Raw genomic sequence first — 18,876 nt, forward strand, 5'->3', positions numbered from 1 at the left:
AGGAAGATGGGAAGAGAGTGAGAGAGAGAAGGAGAGTTTGCCTCCTTGTTTGAGTTCCTGCACGCTCTCTTGTCTCTCTCTATGTGCCTTATCCCTCAGCCTTCCTTCGTAGCCAGAGCTAACAAACAGCTCGTGAGGCGGGGGGGGGGGGGAGAGACCAAGGCTTGTACCCCATTTTTCAAGTCACAAGCCTTGGAAATCCTGGGGGTAAAGGGAAGGAGAGTGTGTGAGAGAGAGTGTGTCAAGGTTTGTTTCCCCATTTTCCATGCTGAGACTGTGACCCTTGGGAGAGATCCAGAAAGGAAAAGTAGGGAGGGAAGTGGTGCTTCCCCCCCCCCCCTTAGATCTTTTTTTAAATGTCCCACTGTTTGTCCCTCCCCTTACCCATGGATCGTATCAAAATCTATTATTTTGGCCCCAAAACCTGCCTTCAACTTATACATGAAGTTGACTTATACACAATTATATATGGTAGTGTGTTTTTTTTAAAAAAGTTATTTGCTTACAATAGAAAACTTTATCACTGCCTAATCAGAAGCACATTTTTCTTATTACGAAATCTATGCCTTGTATCCTCACCTACTGATTGACTAGTAACCTCAAAGTACATGCTGCTACTAATTTTAAGACTAAATTACATAGTGATAGCATTACTAAAATGATTAAGAAAAAAATTCAGTCTACTGTTACATAATAATACAGACTTGTTCTTGCCAAGACACTGTTAGTTAGGTTTTAATAAATGATTAAATCCGGGCCTTAGATGTACAACTTTGGTTTAGATCTTAAGGATTAATCTACAGCCTTTCAAAATCATGATTTAATGGTTCCCTTCCCAGTGAAGGCTACAGGTAATATGTGTGAGAATTTATTAATAGAAATCAGGCATTTCAAGGTAACTTTTTTTCCCTTCAAGGAACTTAGAATGCAAATTCTTAAGAATTTTTTTAAAGAACACACACACATAGTTGTGGTTTGATGAATGGGTCCTTGGGGACTGAAGGAGAAACAATCATTTTGCACACAATTTCCTGTGTATCTATCATTTTCAGAAGTAGGCAGTTTTCACAAAACTATTTTTCTGATTTAAAAAATTAATTAAATGCCTATGGGACACATTTAAATTCCTCAGTCATATATTTACATGATTTAGCAATATGGTAATTTGTGCTTACCTCATTAGTATCTTCAATGCTGAATTCCCAAAGCATATAGATGATACTTTGCTAATGAGAAAGATGAATAAATCATAGTTCAGAATACATATAATTGCTTCCTTGTAGGTACTACTTTTAACAGAAGGGGAACAGTTAAAGCAAAATATAATAATAAACTGTTAATTAATTTATGAATTCGTTGCCTTTTTTAAAAAGTTGTCTAATGATGTCTCATATTTTTGGGAAATCACAGCAAGTCTGTACAATTTGTTACTAGTAATATTCCATCAGGACTAGCCTGGAAGAAGGAAGAGCCCTCCCTCCAGTCCATCTGCCTTGGTCTAGGCCTCAGAGGGAGAGAAGAACCACTGGACCTCATCCCCTTTCCCTTCACCATTCCCTTCTCCTTTTGTGTCGTGTCTTTTAGATTGTAAGCCTGAGGGCAGGGAACTGTCTGATTAAAAATATTATTGTAAGCCGCTCTGAGAGCCATTAGGGCTGAAGGGCGGGATATAAATACCTAAATAAATAAATAAATAAATAAATATTTGATGACCCAAGGGCTCAATAAACTGTTTGTCTGGCAATGCAGAAACAGACACAGATAACCACCTGGTGAACCACACAGTACATCATTGGTGAGCTGAATTCAGCATGGCCAGTCAGAATTTGTCAGATAAACGAAGAAGAATGGGAATTCAATCTTCAAGATGGATCCTTTTCATTCCCCTCAGAACAATCCTATGAGACAACTCATTGTTTCCAGTGTATAGAAAACTAAGATGATGAACCTTCTGATGATGATGATCATCATCATCATCATCATCATCATCCCACCTCTCCCTGCAGATTGAGGCAGGTTACAGTAAAAAGATAAAAATACATACTGTAATATAACATCATCATAAATTACACAATCCCCAACCCCCCACCAACATAAAAATCAGTCAATTACAAATTCAAATTTTAAAACAGTTTAAAAAATAGGCAAATGGAGAAGAACAAATAGGAGCAGACGAGGTTAACTTTTGATGGGAGATCAGTCTGGGAAGCCCTAGTGGAAAAGATCCATCTTGGCAGCCTTTTTGAAGGCGTCCAGGGTGGTAATATGTCGGATCTCCTCCCGTGTCCTTCATTCAATTGCAGAATCTTTATTCAGATGTTTTAGTTGCTCCCAAAAATTTCTTACCTAACCCTATTCATTATAAATTATTTCCACAGGTCAGTTACAGCAGTATAAGATCGTTTGATCCTGCTGTTCCAGTGGCAGGACCATCTCAGACTGTGTCAAAGTTATGGAACAGTACACATCATGTCTTTTCCCATCTACACCCTGGGACTACCTATCAGTTTTATATAAGGGCCAGCACTGTCAAAGGATTTGGACCACCCACAGCCATCAATGTAACCACTAATATTTCAGGTAATTGTTAATATAAAACAGATAGAAGATTAGATTTATCCTATTAAGTTTGTTTTTATGTAAATCATTTCTCCTTCCATTCCTGAAATACAACGGAATATGCTGGGAACAACCAAGAAAAACAGCAGATGTCTGTTACAGAACTGATGCTAAAATCGAAATGTAAATCCATAAATGAGAATGCTTCTCTAATTTTAGAATGTTCATTATTTTATGTTGAATCTTAGTGTGCTAGCAATCTCTTATCTAATAAATGAAATAAGTAAATTGTTGCATTTGAATAAAAACATTGATGCATTCATAGTTCTACAGTAGTTAAGTGGCAGCTTCTGCACTTTCTCTTTAGAGCTTTCTAAAACTACCCAAAGAAAATGCCTGAGTGATGTAAACTTAAAAACAATGTCCTTACTATAAGTAAATATTTCTCTGACCATATTCACATAAGAAATTAAATCTGGGGATTGATTTGCACTAACAGCACTTAGTTTGAACAAGCAGCTTCATAATTTATAATTTAAAGCTGGCTTGTTTTAACCATAGCAAAGAGAATCTTTTTATGAATGTTCAATATATATTCTCTGAACTTAAGATTCATTACAGCTGCAATTACAGTAGAAAATATCTGCTATAGTGTTAGCAACTGTGATCAATTTTAATTTGTGGTCTCTTTTATCAAACCTTTATTTTAAAAAACTTTGTACCATGATTTTGGGGGGGGGGCAGACTTTTTATTAAACTGTTCTGAAATAACGAACAACCTTGGTGGTTCCTGTTGGTTGTTGATTATCACAGAAAGTTGCAGGGCAGTGAGCCATGAAAGTTCTATAGACCTTATTTAAAAAAGAACAATGTGGAACAGAGGACTCAGTCCAATTACTTGGCCTAACTAGAACAGATCAAAGGGATTTGCAAAAGTTTTGACTGATTCAACAGCTGTGGGTTTCGTTCTGCCACTGAATTTACGTGTGCACACTATGATTACTGTCCCTCCCACCACCACCACCACCAGCATTAAGGAACTGGTTAGCTTGCCATTTTGTTTTCTCTGGATGACATCTTTCTAATGCAGAGAAGATGACATTTCACACAAAATGTTCTACGTGGCTTAAAGACAGGTATCAGTTACTTACTCTCTTAGAGTTCAATATATCCTTTCATTTGAATAGTCCTTCTTTTATCATCCAGTATTCTCAAGTAGAAAGTGTTGATATTTCAACAATAGGCTTAAAAATCAGGTATTTACAGATGAATAATATAGGAAAGATATATCCAAGTTGCAGAAGCCTTGAAAAAATTGTAATTATTTTACAGTGTGCATCTGGTAGTGCTAATTTCTTCCATTCAAAGTTCATGTCACATCGCTTCAAAATTTCAATCAATTAACTGGAAACAATTAACATGGTATAACCATTTAGAGTGTATACATAATAGATATATAATTCAGCAGTAGAGTCTCGATTATCTGACATAAACGGGCGGGCTGATAGTTGGATAGCCGAAAATGTTGGATAATCCAAAGGGTCCAAGAAAAGCCTTGAAATCACTATGAATTGCAAACATATTGAAGTTTTATTGCAGTAACAGTAAAAGTAATGTTGCAGTAAAGTTATAGGAATAACATTGTAATGTATAAACAGTCCTCTAAAAATGTAAAGAAATCACTGATCAACATTGTGATGTACAATATGTACTGTATAAACAGTTCAGTCTTCTGAAAATGTAAAGAAATCACTGAGCAGCGACGTTGGATAATCCAGAATGTTGGATAATCGAAGGTTGGATAATCGAGACTCTACTGTATAATGCATGCAGATGATTTCTTATGCAGCAATTGCTGAGATATAAAGGTGGAAATGAGCTTTAAGTCACAGCTTTCATACATATTAAGAGTGAGAAAATGGCATCCCTCCAGCCCAAGCCCCTCCTAATTCTACCAGCCCCCCTGCACCCTCATTTTCAGCTGGTAGAACAAGTAGTAAAGAAACCTCCTCCTCCTCCTCAGCCACTCATGAAGTCCATGGATCAGCTCAATACTTTTTGAAGTAACTACTTCTAATTATAACGTCCAGCCAAGTTGCAGCGAAATTTTGGTTGTGGAATCACTGCAGGGGCACAAGACAAAAAAGCTCTCACCCCTGCTATATAGTATCAGTGATTTCCATGGAATGCTCAAGGTTGTAGCTATTTGGGAGGGGGGAAGGGCATTGTACAAGTTATTAACACCTATGCAAGTAGGAATGCTGAGTGTTTTGACCAACTTAGCTTTTGTTTTGGCCAGCTCCAACATTACCTGACTATGAAGGAATTGATGCATCTCTCAATGAAACTGCCACAACTATAACCGTACTCCTGAGACCAGCCCAGGCTAAAGGTGCTCCCATCAGGTAAAAAAAGGCAACAACATATAATCTATTTCATAACAACCATATGAGCAACCCTTAGATAATAAAATCATTCTTGATGAGATACTATTTATTCAATGATAAGTAAGTTCCAGAGTCTCTCTGATGTAACTCAATTATCTTTTAATCTTTCCCCATATTATATTATTTTCTATTTTAGTTTTTATTAAATGTGTGTGCGTGTGCATGTTTGCGCGTGCACCTTCAACTTACAGCAACCCCATGAATTTCATAGTGTTTTCTTAGGCAGGGAATACACAAAGATAGTTTGCCTCTGCCTTCCTCTGGATGTAGCCTACATCATTTGGCATTCCTTGGTAGTCCTCCATCCAAGCATTAACCAGGGCTGACCCTGCTTAGCTTTCAAGATCAGACAAGATCTAGTGCCTTCAGGCTTTGTGAAATATCGCAGATGATTAATTTAATTAATCAGTATCTTGCTTTTGACTAAATATAGTTCTCAAAATTATAATCCTGTTTAGTGAGATGTTGGGTATATCTACACTGTAGGAATAATGCAGTTTGGCACCACTTTCACTTTAACCTAGATTCCATCCTACAAAAACTTGGGATATGTAGTTTTGTGAGGCACCAGCAGTCTTTGGCAGAGAAGGCTAAAGGCCTTGTATAACTACAGGTCCCAGGATGAAGCTACAAGACTTAAAATTGTGTCAAACTGTATTATTTTTAGCAGTTCTGAGTAGGGCTGTACAAGTCAAATCCTAAATTTGGGATCATATGGCACACACTGTATGGCAACAGGCCAGATACTTTTAGCCTTAATCAGTAAAAGCTGTATTAGGGGTGAAGCAGATGGCAGCGAGGAATGGCTAGAAGCTGCTCCAAGCCAGATCGCCACGGCCCCAACAGTGTCGCCTGCCACGATCCCAAATAGGAGTGGAAAAGATCTGCTTCTTTTGGGACCAGTTTTGGGCTGCCATAGGCAGCCCTGGCACAAGCCTGGAGCAATTTCTAGGCACTCTGGAGGTGTGCATTATGTAAACGCAATGACCCCGGAGCAGCTGGAAGCTGCCCCTGTCTGCCCATCTGTTTTGCCCCTTAGATATTATTTATTTATTTATTTAAGTATTTATATCCCGTCCTTCAGCCCTAATGGCTCTCAGGGCGGCTTACTATTATTATTTTTAATCAGACAGTTCCCTGCCCTCAGGCTTACAATCTAAAAGACAAGAAACAAAAGAAGAAGGGAATAGTGGAGGGAAAGGGGATGAGGTCCAGTGGTTCTTCTCTCCCTCTGAGGCAAGGCAGATGGATTGGAGGGAGGGCTCTTCCTTCTTCCAGGCTAGTCCTGATGGAGCTGGACTTGCCTGGTGAACTCCCTCTCAGGCTGGCAGATGGCAGTTATGGAGGGCGGAGTCTCCTTCCTTCAGGCTAGTCCTGATGGAGCTAGACCTGCCTGGTGAACTCCCTCTCAGGCTGCCGATGGTCAGTTATGGAGCGGTAGAGACTCCTTCTTAAGGAGTCCTGATGTGAGCTAGAACTGCCTGGTGAACTCCCTCTCAGGCTGGTGGATGGCAATTATGGAGAGCGGAGTCTCCTTCCTTCAGGCTAGTCCTGATGGAGCTAGACCTGCCTGGTGAACTCCCTCTCAGGCTGGTGGATGGCAATTATGGAGGGCGGAGTCTCCTTCCTTCAGGCTAGTCCTGATGGAGCTAGACCTGCCTGGTGAACTCCCTCTCAGGCTGGTGGATGGCAGTTATGGAGGGCAGAGTCTCCTTCCTTCAGGCTGGCCCTGATGGAGCTGGACCTGCCTGGTGAATTCCCTCTCAGGCCGGCGGATAGATATCTCCCTATAGTGGGGATTGGTGAGAATGCATAGGGAACAATACCCTGCAACCAACCCCCAAAACATGTATAGAACCATTATTTTGGTCCACTATATTTGTATATAAAGTTACTTAACAACTAAAAGGAATGTGTGGAAGAAGGAAGTGAAGCCCTTTCTCTTCATGTGCCTTAACTTTTAGTGGTCAAGGGATCCAGTCAGGGTTTTTCTTTTTCTTATTCCCAGTCCTGTTATTGGAAGTGGGGTGGGAAAGCAGAAGGATTGGCAAAATGTAGAATGGAATGAGAGCAAGATAAACTTTCCTATGGATTTCTTTTCTCTCATATTATATGTGGAAAATGCATCAGATGTGGTTACATCTACCTTGGTCTTAACTATTGCTCTTTGCTGAATGATTTCGCTTCACTCCTGGTTCCTGCGTTAAGACACAACACCTCAAGGTCAGAATACCTCAGGATACATTTTTTGCCAGGCCATGAACTTTCAGGGAAATGTGGGTGTTAACAGTTAATTGTTTCATTTATTTATGGAGCTTCTAATTATGTGTTTTTGGAGTCAACCCCTATATAAATTTTCCCTTGTCTTCTTTGCCTGCTCTGTGTACATAGCCCTTGAAACAGATGTTTCTGTAATCCAATTCAAATCTGCAGGTGCCGTCAATCATTCCTTAAGATGCAACATGCTGCAGTAGTCACAGTTCTAATCATGACATAATCGTGTCTCGCCTGCCAAGTGTTATCTCATAATCTCTAGTTTTCTTTATGGCCTCCTGAAGTTGTAAGCCAAACAGCGGGCATGAAATACAAAGGGAGACTGGATGAATCAGTATTTATAATCAGATATTACTATTTGCCAACCTGGAGTTTCTCAGCTCAGCCAGTCAGAAATAAACATTTATTCATCAGTGAACTGCACTAAAAAGTGGTTTGCTTATCACTGGCAGCATGTACTAGTTAAGCCTCTCTATGGAAGAGTGTTTTCAAGATTTATAAATAAACATGCAAAGAAACAGCTAATGAGCAATCATTGTGACTCTATTAACTTGGTTTTTCTGTATTAGTTTTTGGTGAGTGTTTCTCAAACTGATACACCTATAACGAGCCATATCCCAAAATCACAGTGCTTCTTGTACTCTGGGCCCTGCTCAGCAGGACAGGAGCAGGAAGGCTTTCACACTACAGTTATAATACTATGATTCCACTTTAACTGCCATGACTACACCCTATGAAATTATAGAATTTATAATTCTGAGAGGCATTAGAATTCTCTGGCTGAGAATTCTGAATTCCCTCCCCAACTATAAATACCGTATGATATTGCTATGGCAGCTATAGTGGGATCATAGCACTATAACTGTGTAGTGTGAAAGGACCCAGGTGAGACTGTGTCAGCTGTTTAGATAAAATAATCTCACTTCACATTGAATCACAGACATTGGGGAGAATATTTCTAACCTACTATTCTTCCCATATACTAGATTTTGTATCTGCAGTATTTGGCAGGATAACATTCCACCAACCTCAATCATGTTTATCACCTAACCGGCTGGTTTGTGTATTAAGTTTTTTGTTTTTTTTTTGAAACAGCAAAATTTAAAACATTCCAGCATTGTTTAGGCATTCAGAACAAATGTATTCAGAAGGCAAAAAGATCTGGCAGCTGCTGAACATGCTTAAAAGTTTCCTTGTAGTCAGGAACCCTGAGTCAGTCGAGTTCCTGGTCATACAAAACCATCCATGTATATTCAGCAAACACGATTCAAACATTCCAGCAGACCTTCATGATGAATTCATTAATATCTCAAGCAGAACTCAGTAAAGTGGTTGTTCACACACACCCCAATCTTTAGCAATCTGCATCCATTTTCCTCAATAATAATAATAATAATAATAATAAGCGAGGAAGCTACCACCAACAGCAGTGGCAGTGTAAGCATAATCTCATATCCTTATGGCTATGAAATGAAGAAGAGATGAAAGATAGGCACACTACAGCTGTGTGCCCTTTAAACATTTTCCTTGTTTTCAGAGTCCCAGGAAACAGAGTCAATCCAGGGAGGAGGGGGCTCAGTAAACCTGCCTGTGCAAGCACAATGAAAATACAGTTTTTACAGTCACCTTCCCCATTGTCTTTGCTCCTAGAGAAAACAAGATATTTTGAAAAGAGATGCTTATCTCCTCATATTCTCCTTGATTTGCAAATAATAGGAGATGCTAGGACCTCTGCTGCCACAGTCCTTGTCTTCCTTGTTATCCCCTTCTCTTCCTTCCATGGTTGAAAGATGAAGGCAAGAAAGAGAAGTGGCTGGAGGGGGGGGGGGGGAGAGAAGGTGCAGCTTTTTAAAAAGAAGACCCAGGAAGGCACAATAGCAAGGTAGAGGCCAGAAAAGGCCTACAGGCTGCACAATTGTCAGACTGCCAAAATCCAGTTGTTAGTCACTGAGTAGACCCTTTAAATCAAAACTTATGAAAGTGTTGGCTTAGCAAATTCCAGATGATTCAATGGTCTACTTTTCTGGTTGCCAACCTTTGGTCCTCTGGATGGCTAGGACTTCAGTGCCCATAATTTCTGACAGTTAGACAACAGCTGGGGCTTCTGGGATTTCAAGTCCAAAACAAATGGAGGACCAAAGGTTAGGAACTACTAGTCCAACTGAAACTAACACTTTAACACACACACACACAATATCACTATTCTGAGCTTTTGTGACTAGTCATTTTTATACAGTGCGCCCTTTGTTTATGTGGGGGATCCGTTTCGTATGATGCGGGCGCACTGCACTAGCAACTATAGTATTTGCACATTGGAGTCAAAACCAACTTGAACAATTTTGCTCTTCCTTCACACACTGGATAGTTGGGGGGGGGTACCTTGTTTTTCTATTATATTATTAAAAGTGAATGGATTTTTGCAATTCTTACCCTGTATGAGTTCTTGGCTTCATGTTAACAACTCAGACTGGATCACATATAAAGCAACTTTTTCTCCTTCTTTGTTTTACATAGTGCGCCCCCTTCATTATAACTCCCATTATCCTTGATCATTGGCAATGGTATGAAAAATTGTGAGTGTTGTAGTTCACAATACTTGGAGAACATCTCATTTCCTACTCCTATTCTTGAAGTATCAAGGATGCCAGTCTGTTTTAAAAAATAAATAAATGGTTAATCAGTTATTTTTTATACCTGAAAATTTTTTTGTACCTGAAAAATATCATTGCTATTCAAGAATATAGCTCACTGTTAATATCCTACTATTGCACATAGGACTGAGAGATATTAGATTATTATAACTTTTGATACAGAATAGTGTCAATATTTCTATTTTGCAAATGGAGATGGAGGTTATAAGAATCCTGTATAATACGATTTCATCTTAGATGGTGTGCTGAAGTAGTACAGTGGTGGATTCATAGAATCATAGAATAATAGAGTTGGAAGAGACTTCAAGGGCCATCCAGTCTAACCCCCTGTGATGCAGAAAATCCAAATCAAAGCATCCCCGACAGATGGCCATCCAGCCTCTGTTTAAAGACCTCCAAGGAGAGAGATTCCACTACACTCCGAGGGAGTGTGTTCCACTGTCGGACAGCCCTTACTGTCAGGAAGTTCTTCCTAATGTTGAGGTGGAATCTCTTTTCCTGTAACTTGCATCCATTGTTCCAGGTCCTAGTCTCTGGAGCAGCAGAAAACAAGCTTGCTCCCTCCTCAATATGACATCCCTTCAAGTATTTAAACACGGCTATTATATCACCTCTTAACCTTCTCTTCTCCAGGCTAAACATTGCTACTGCTTTCTAATTACAGTATTGAAACCTGTCACTTACTCCGACTTCGCATATGTCATTTTAACTCTCTACCCCTTTCCATCAACCATTCACCATTGGTCTGTTGAAAATCAACACTGTCTATCCTCAGCAAGGGATTGTGCAGAGTGGCTATTGTTGCTGGTTCTTTGAATACTCTCCCAGTTCAGTGAAAACCAGGTCTGTTCTATGTTCTCTAGGAACAAACTGGCAACTGAGTTTGCATCAAGTCCAAATCCAATGTGTCCTTCAAGCCCTTGCCCATCAAAAAAAAACTGAGGCACAGGAGTAGGGAACACACAGGAACACTTTTAAAGGCCAGAATGTTATCTGAGAGGGCTAGCTAACATAGGCTATCATTTAACTGAGAAACAGTCTCTTAAAGCAGTTCTTAGCAGGCTATCTGATATGGGGGACTGGCAGTATTGTTATTATTATTTTTTCTCATGTTGCACAATCTGGCAACTTACATGTGTCTATTTCCTACAATTGTTTCTTTCTTTCCTGGAAACTCAACATGAAATGACAACCTACGCGAATGCCTTGTAGACTGGCACTGGTCCACTTTGAGTAGCACTGGATTAAAACTTGGAATATAAATACATATTCTGTGCTCAGTGCAACCATACAGTCCAGATGGATTATAGCTATAGTGCCTCTGTAGAACTGTTGTAGTTTTAGAATGAATTCTTTCATTAGAGTACTGCTATGGAGAAAGTTCAAAATTAAAGGTTGATGCCAATTTTATTCCTAAACAGTAAGAGGAATTACGCAGTTAGTTTTGGAAGTAGCATCAAACACTGATTGAAAGCTAACTGTGATTAAATTAGTAAGAGTTAAGAGAGGAAGAGAAGAAAGAAAGGGGCTTATGCTCTTCTAAATATATTGAAATAGTCAGTAGCATCCTACAGTAGTTTGGCCTAAACACCATGACTCTGTAGTGGAAAACATCTGTTCATATATCAGAAACAAAAGTGTATTCCTTATTTGAGTGGTACACAAATAGGAGCATACCACAAGGTGCCATTCTCTCCCCCACTGTTTTTTAATATCTGCATGAAACAGCTGGGAGAGATCTTCCAGAGGCATGGGGCTGAGTGCTATTAGTACACTGCTGATACCCAAATATATTTCTCCGTGCCTTCAAAGATAGCCTCAGCTAAGGATAGTGTATCTCATCTGAATGAATGCCTGGAGGAGGTAATCTGCTGGATGAAGAACAAGTTGAAATGGAATCTGGACAGGGGAGAGGTGCTTACTATTAAGGACCCTAATCTGAGACTGGAGGTGTGTCAACCAGTTCTGAATAAAGTTACACTGCTCCTGGAACCATCTCTCCGAACGTCTGCTTAGATAGATGTGTTGATCAGGAATGCTTATTACTAATTTTGGTTTATATCCCAGTTGCTCTCCTTCCTAGAAATGGAAGACCTAAAGATGGTAGCCATGCACTGGTAACCTCAAGGATGGACTTTTGCAATGTGCTGTACATTGGGCTACTATTGTACCAAATTTGAGAACTTCAGTTAGTTCACAACACGTCAGACAGTCAATCACTGGTATATCTAGGAGAGAGCATGGAGACTACATGGTTTGGGTTGAGGTTACGCATGAAATCACTTCCTCATTCATAATCTGCCCTGTACACCCAGGCCTCTGGGACATATTTACTTCAACCAGTCAAGACTAGAATGACAAGCAAAGCCCCCCACCCCCCATGTACTGTAGAATGGTCTGTTGGTAGATTCAACAACTAAATATGTTGTCTAAATTTAAAACATTATTAAAGACCTATCTCTTCTGACAGGCTTATCCAGTCAATTTTAAACTATGAATTTTAAATATGTATATTTTTAATTTCATGTCTGGGTGATTTTAATGTGCAGTTGTCATCTTAATCCTATGTTTATTTGCTTTAAACTATGTATTTAAATGTGCTTCATTTGTTTCAAGGCAGGGTACAACATGGATTAAAATGCAATATATAGTTAAACACATGTCTTTCCTGTGTTTAACAATATATTGTATTTTAACCCATGTTGTACCCCAACTTGAGCCTCTGGGAGTGGTGAATAAGAAATTTTAAAAGTGTTGTTACTGTTACTTGGAGCATTGATTTCTGTACCACATTGAGTTTATATGCTGTTGCACATCTAATTTTATTTTTGGCAAGAGGGTTGTAGGTGGGAGAGATTTTGAAACACTTTTTTGAAATGCAAGAATTATATTCATCTTTGTTCTTTTTTGCACCTTCTATCAGAATACCCAACTGCTGATTATTGGTTAGTCTAACATTTCAGCTGTTTTGCTTGGTTCTTCTTTAGGGAATTAGAATTGTAATTACATTCTTTACTAAAATGAGATTTTTATGAGGGATGACCAAGAACTGTCATGGTGAGGAAAGTATTGGCAAGTTTTTGTTTTGGTTTTTTTCAAAATTATTGTTATTAAATAGGCTGAATGCCATCTGCTCCAACAATTTGTAACATTTTCATCAGTGGTAAATGGGGGAAAGGAGGCAGACTACTTGGAGTGAGTGAGGGACAGATTTTCATCCATCTGTGCTAGTATTACAGGATGTCGTTTATACTTTAGATCTGCATAGCTGTGAGCCAAGCTAGATGCCACATGAAGGTCAAAAGGTGGAGATGCCTGTCGACACACTTGGTCTCATATAATATGACAACTGCAAATTGGTGCTTCAGGCATTGCTTGGAGGCTGCCACGTTGTGCCTTGAAGCTGAATTCTCTATAATATCATTTCAAAGGCAAATGCTAACTTCAAATGCTGCAAATTATCAAGCAGAAAACTTAATCTATTACAAATGTCTGTGCCTAATGTGAGATCCAGTTTTGGGCTGCTTAATACTTCAAAGTCTATGTCAGTGCTGAGAAGGTTTTTCTTGTTGTTACATTAGATCTTTCAGGGAAGCGAGGCTTGGAGAATTAATACGAGAGAAGTGAGGGAGGGGCAGAGAGTTAATTATTATGGAAAATAAAATCAACTACTTTCCAAGGGCAGCCTTTCACTGAAAGGAATTCCGTTTTTGGAGACATAAGCTGTTGTTTTCAAACTTGCTTATCTCCACATCTTGTTCTTTAACAGCTTATGAAAACATTTGGATATCTGTGCTATAATTCTGGCACCATATTTGTTCTCCCCACCCCCACTCCCTAATTTTTAACAGTGCCTATCAAATTGTTGTTGAAGAGCTCCATCCTCATCGAAACAAACGAGAAACTGGCGCAATGGATTGCTACCAGATTCCTGTCACATACCAGAATGCTCTAAGTGGTGGCTCGCCATATTATTTTGCTGCAGAATTGCCACCTGGTAACCTTCCTGAAGCAGCCCCTTTCACAGTTGGTGACAACAGAACTTACCAAGGCTTTTGGAACCCACCTTTGGCTCCCCGGAAAGGGTATAATATCTACTTCCAAGCCATGAGTAGTGTTGAGAAGGTAAGCCCCTACTGTATTTTCTTTCTGGAATGTATCCAATTTGTTGCTAGCGATTGTGAAGACTTTCATACCAAGTCCAGATAGATAATTAGGCAACAATGGCAACTGTGATCGTTGAAGTGTTGCTGGAATGTAACTCCAATCAGTCCTAGCCAGATCAGTAAGAATGAAGGATTACTATTGTTACAATCCAGTATCTGGAGGGCAGCAGCTGTCCACAGCTGCTCCAGGGCATCCAGCCTGGCTTGCAGTTGTGTAGCAATAAGATTTTGCCTTCTCAATTCTCACAGTAGCCTCCCCAAACATGCATGAACAGTAAACAGCTTTTGAGTCTACCAACGTATTTTGAAAGATGCTTGTTGTGCATCCTGGAAGCCCATCAGAAAAAGAAAGCATTAAGAGTCACAATGCATTTGTACTTCATTCTGCGATTATGTGAGGCTCATGGGGAAGCCTCTGACAAGTTCATATCAGAGGGAGAGTGAGCTTTAGTATCAGTAGAACACTGAACCTGAATTCAGTCTCAGTAGACCAGTCTGGTCTAAGCAAGAAAGTTAGTGTAAAACAGATAGAAGTACAGCATGTTAAGTAAAGACAGAAGTCTCCTTGTGCAAAGGTCTCCTGTGGTAGGACCATACATAACAGAGAGCTGCTGGCTGACATTCGCCTAATAGAATCACAGAAAGAGGTTATTTCACCAGCATGCTAAAGCCAGACGAAAGCTTGCAGGCACCCATAGTCTGTTTTTCCATCCTATATGAAGAAGCTTGCTGGACTGTTAAAGGGCTTTTGCCTGATACTGCATTATCAAACTTCTGCAAGATTGAGAAGATGGAAGTTCTGCCAAATATCTATTATCTGACTTAGGTCCAAAACACACTGCAGAAATAATGCAGTTTGAGATCACTTTAACTGCTCTGACTCAGTGCTAGGGAATTCTGGAAACTGTAGTTTTGTGAGACATTTAGCCTTCTGTCAGAGAGCTCTGATGCGACAATAAACTGGAATTCTCAGGATTCATAGAATCATAACATTATAAAGTTAGAAGAGACAACAAGGGCCATCCAGTCCAACCCCCTGCCATGCAGGCACTCTCAATCAAAGCATACATGACAGTTGGCCATCCAGCCTCTGTTTAAAGACTTCCAAGGAGGGAGACTCCACCACACGTGTGCTCCACTGTCGAACAGTCCTTAATGTCAGAAAGTTCCTTCTAATATTGAGGTGGAATCTCTTTTCCTGTAGCTTACATCCATTGTTCTGGGTCCTGTTCTCTGGAACAGGAGAAAACAATCTTGCTCCCTCCTCAATATGACATCACTTCAAATATTTAAACAGGGCTATCATATCACCTCTTAACCTTCTCTTCTCCAGGCTAAACATCCCCAGCTCCCTAAATCGTTCCTCATAGGGCATGGTTTCCAGACTCTCCACCATTTTAGCCATTTAGATTCCTTAACAATGAGACAGGGTACTTAAATCCATCTCAAACTAGATTATTTCTGCAGTGTGTTTTGGACCCTGGACCTTGGTATGACCAGGTTGCGAGGGAAGGCTGGATACAGTACTGATGGTTGTTCTGCAGAGAGCTGCCTAACCCTTGTCTTCATCAGAATCATTTGGAAGCCTGTAAAGAAAGGACTGGGGAAGATGAAAAATAGTTTTCAATGTTTTTTATCTTTCCTTTCCTCCAAAAGATAAATTATCTTTAAGATAATAAAAAAGTACAGTGATAAGAATATTTTACAAATCAAAAAACAGCATATGGGTTTCCCAAGGCTCTTTGTTCATCCTTTGATGCTCCAAACTCTCTTTTTCTGCCCAAAAAACTTGAATGTCCTTCCCTGAAAGCCCCTCAAAGCAAGCTGTGGCTCTCCTTCTTGAAAAAACATTTTTTTTAAAGTTTCTGAGCCTGAGGGCAGGGAGCTGTCTAATTAAAAAAAAATATAAGCCGCTCTGAGAGCCCTTGTGGCTGAAGAGCAGGATATAAATAAATAAATAAATAAAAACATTGTGTTTTTTCTGCAAGCTGGAAGTAGAAGTCTGGTCATCTTTTTTTCTACTTTTTCTTTTATATTTTTGGAAATCTCTGCAGCTCCCTGGGTCTCAAAGGGGCAGAACACTGACCCAAGTCCTTCCAAACTAATCCAATCCTGATCTAAATCCACAACCAGAAGCCATCCATCTCACCCTTTCTAAGCATAACAGTGTTATGGACTTCGGCCTAAATTGCTAGGAGTTGGGGGGACTATATGAGCTGTTCTGGTAACCTGTCTTCCTTTTTCAGGCAAGATGGTACTGTGCCATTCATATTCCACACCAGTTTTCTCAGAGCTAATATTGCTTTTAGAAATGTAATAAGTCTTTGAACAGTAGTTTCAGTACAATAATTTTAGCCATGTTATGATTCTACATTTCCAGGAAAATAATCCTCATCCTACCTACTGTTCTCAGTGCCCATACAGTTCAGAAGATTAAATTGCTTCAGGATAAACAAAATCCCGGTTGCTCAGCAAGCTAATAAAACATTACCAACTTTTCAGCCTTGCACACCAAACATCAAATAAAAAAATTGTTTTAAAAAGCCACTTATTGTAAAGTAACTCCCATACTCATGGTATGTTTGTGAAAAGCCTCAGTACACAAGTTCAAAATTGCTTGACTGCTGGGCTGGTACTAAGGGTATGGCTGTAGTTTGCCATTGCTATTTCCTCACTGTTTGATATTTTGACACCGTTGAGTACTGCTTCTATTTCTGTATGCATATTGATAGAGAACAAAGCAACAGGAAGTTAAATACTGCAGGCGGCTCTAGGTGTGAAAAGCTACATGACTCGATAAACCCCATGCGGCTGCCACTGAATCATTTTTTTTCTTATAAAGTGAAATATGAGATAATAAAGGGAAAAACAGCATTCAGAACAGTTGCTGAGATATTTAAAACTTCAGTTGGAAAATTAAGTATGGTCTTATATGAAATCTCAGGCTTATTTTGTCCCAATAGTAGATGTTTGGGACAACATGAGGGGGAAAGGAGAAATTTAGAGAAGGTTGCTACGAGACTGATAGACTGTAGGAATTTTAATCTACTCTCAAAAAAGAAACCAAAGAGATTTCTACCCTGCCATTTGGATTTCTGCTGCACTTAGTAATGCAGCGATCACAGCTATCAATGACTTTGCTATTAAGTCTCTAGAATGAAGTCTTGCCTAATCTCTATAATTATAAGAATTAGTTGTTCATTGTAGCAAGTTGGGGAGAATGTCATAGCTTGTGAAACCGTATGCTAGAGCAGCTGTGGAGCTGGAAGATTTTCCTGTTGGGAGAAGCTAATGTGTGTTTGTTTAAATAAATGACTGTAGAATCAGTGTTTCATTTCACTAGAGGAGAAGTATAATGTCACATTAACCTTTACAGATAATTGGGACACAGATCTGTAAACATCACTGGAGATAGAAGGCACAGAATCTGGGAGACCTATGTACTGTTATAAAAGAATTGTTTTACAACTTCTTATCCAGATAACATGCAACCCTATTTTAAGTTTAAAACTGGATTAAAGGCCAGTTATTGCAGGAGTGGGTGTAGGCATAGGGGAGCTTTCTTTTCTGGTGGGAATGCAAAATTGCTCAGAACATTTGGCTTGACATAGTAGAGCTGATAACTGATATCACAATCATCATTCTTCCTATAAAGCAGGTGTAGACAATAAGCCATCTCTGGGGTACAGATAAACTGCAACTCTTTTGTTTTGTTTTTTGGATCCCCCCAAAATACTTCGGCACTGCCATTTTTTGTGGGTGAACAAAATCACCCATGCCACACAAAAAGCCCCCTAAAATGAAAAAAAAAAAAGTCCTCTGACCAAAAATAAAATTCAACAAGAACCACCACAGTCCATCGAGGAGAAAAGGTAAAGATTGCAACATACCCCCAGCACAGTTGTCCATGCATTCTCTATTTTGCTATACAGTCAGCCCTTTCCGGACACACACACACACACCACGCAAGGCAAAAAGTGCATATGCTCGAGCCCATTAGATATAATGGGGCTTGTGCATGCTTCATGGCCATGCACATGCACCACGGACACACATGCCATTCTCCCAACCCCCCAGCGACTTCCGCGTAAGCTGAAGGCTGTCTAATGAGCCTGCATATGGCCCAGTCTCACTGTATTTTGATATTTTCAAAGTCATACCAACTCGTGGTTCTTTCTTGCATCTTACTTCTGACAGCTACATTTCAGGTAGCTAAAAGGTGTATTTCTTTCTCCTTTGTTCTATACTGTAATACTGGCATACTATGAATAGTGTGCACCAAAGTAATGGTGGTATAGGCAAAGTTAAACTAGGTGCCTGTTTATATGCAGTCCATTGGCTAGTATTGCTCATCACTTCTTGATCTTGATCTCATAGCACAGTCTGAAACATCTCTGAAGTTTGCTTTCTCTAAAAGTATTCTTCCTTCCAGGGTAGCTGTAAGATATATATGATGAATTGGGCTAATTTTTGCAGAATTTTGCAAGTATTCCTCAAGCTGATGCACACTACTGATGTTACTAATGAGGCTGGAAAATTGAGATATTGAGCTAATTGCATTTTCTCCCAATTTTCTCTTAACAGGAGACCAAAACCCAGTGTGTTCGAATTGCTACCAAAGGTAAGAGGTTTTCCCTCTCCAAACTACAGGAGTTTAGATCTTGTCATGGAGCTAATTAAATGTGTCATTTCTGTTGTCAGGAATTTGACTTTAGAGTCAGTAAGGTAATGTGCCAGTTAAATGTCTGGTCTCTCTGTTTGGTGTTTTTAAAATGTGAC

At 39.5% G+C, this 18,876-nt stretch overlaps 1 protein-coding gene across 17 annotated transcripts in view; it reads left to right on the forward strand.

The window, feature by feature from the left end:
* PTPRK (protein tyrosine phosphatase receptor type K) overlaps nucleotides 1–18,876 on the forward strand; it is a 478,138-nt gene that overhangs the window by 383,224 nt on the left and 76,038 nt on the right. For all 17 annotated transcript variants that reach the window (XM_042475146.1, XM_042475067.1, XM_042475316.1 and 14 more), the window contains 4 exons: nucleotides 2,379–2,580; nucleotides 4,859–4,964; nucleotides 13,783–14,056; nucleotides 18,682–18,718. In XM_042475146.1, the coding sequence (XP_042331080.1) occupies nucleotides 2,379–2,580; nucleotides 4,859–4,964; nucleotides 13,783–14,056; nucleotides 18,682–18,718 (619 nt within the window). The remainder of the gene's footprint in view (nucleotides 1–2,378; nucleotides 2,581–4,858; nucleotides 4,965–13,782; nucleotides 14,057–18,681; nucleotides 18,719–18,876) is intronic.

This window comes from Sceloporus undulatus, chromosome 1, assembly GCF_019175285.1.
Source record: "Sceloporus undulatus isolate JIND9_A2432 ecotype Alabama chromosome 1, SceUnd_v1.1, whole genome shotgun sequence".
In the NCBI taxonomy this organism is placed as follows: domain Eukaryota; kingdom Metazoa; phylum Chordata; class Lepidosauria; order Squamata; family Phrynosomatidae; genus Sceloporus; species Sceloporus undulatus.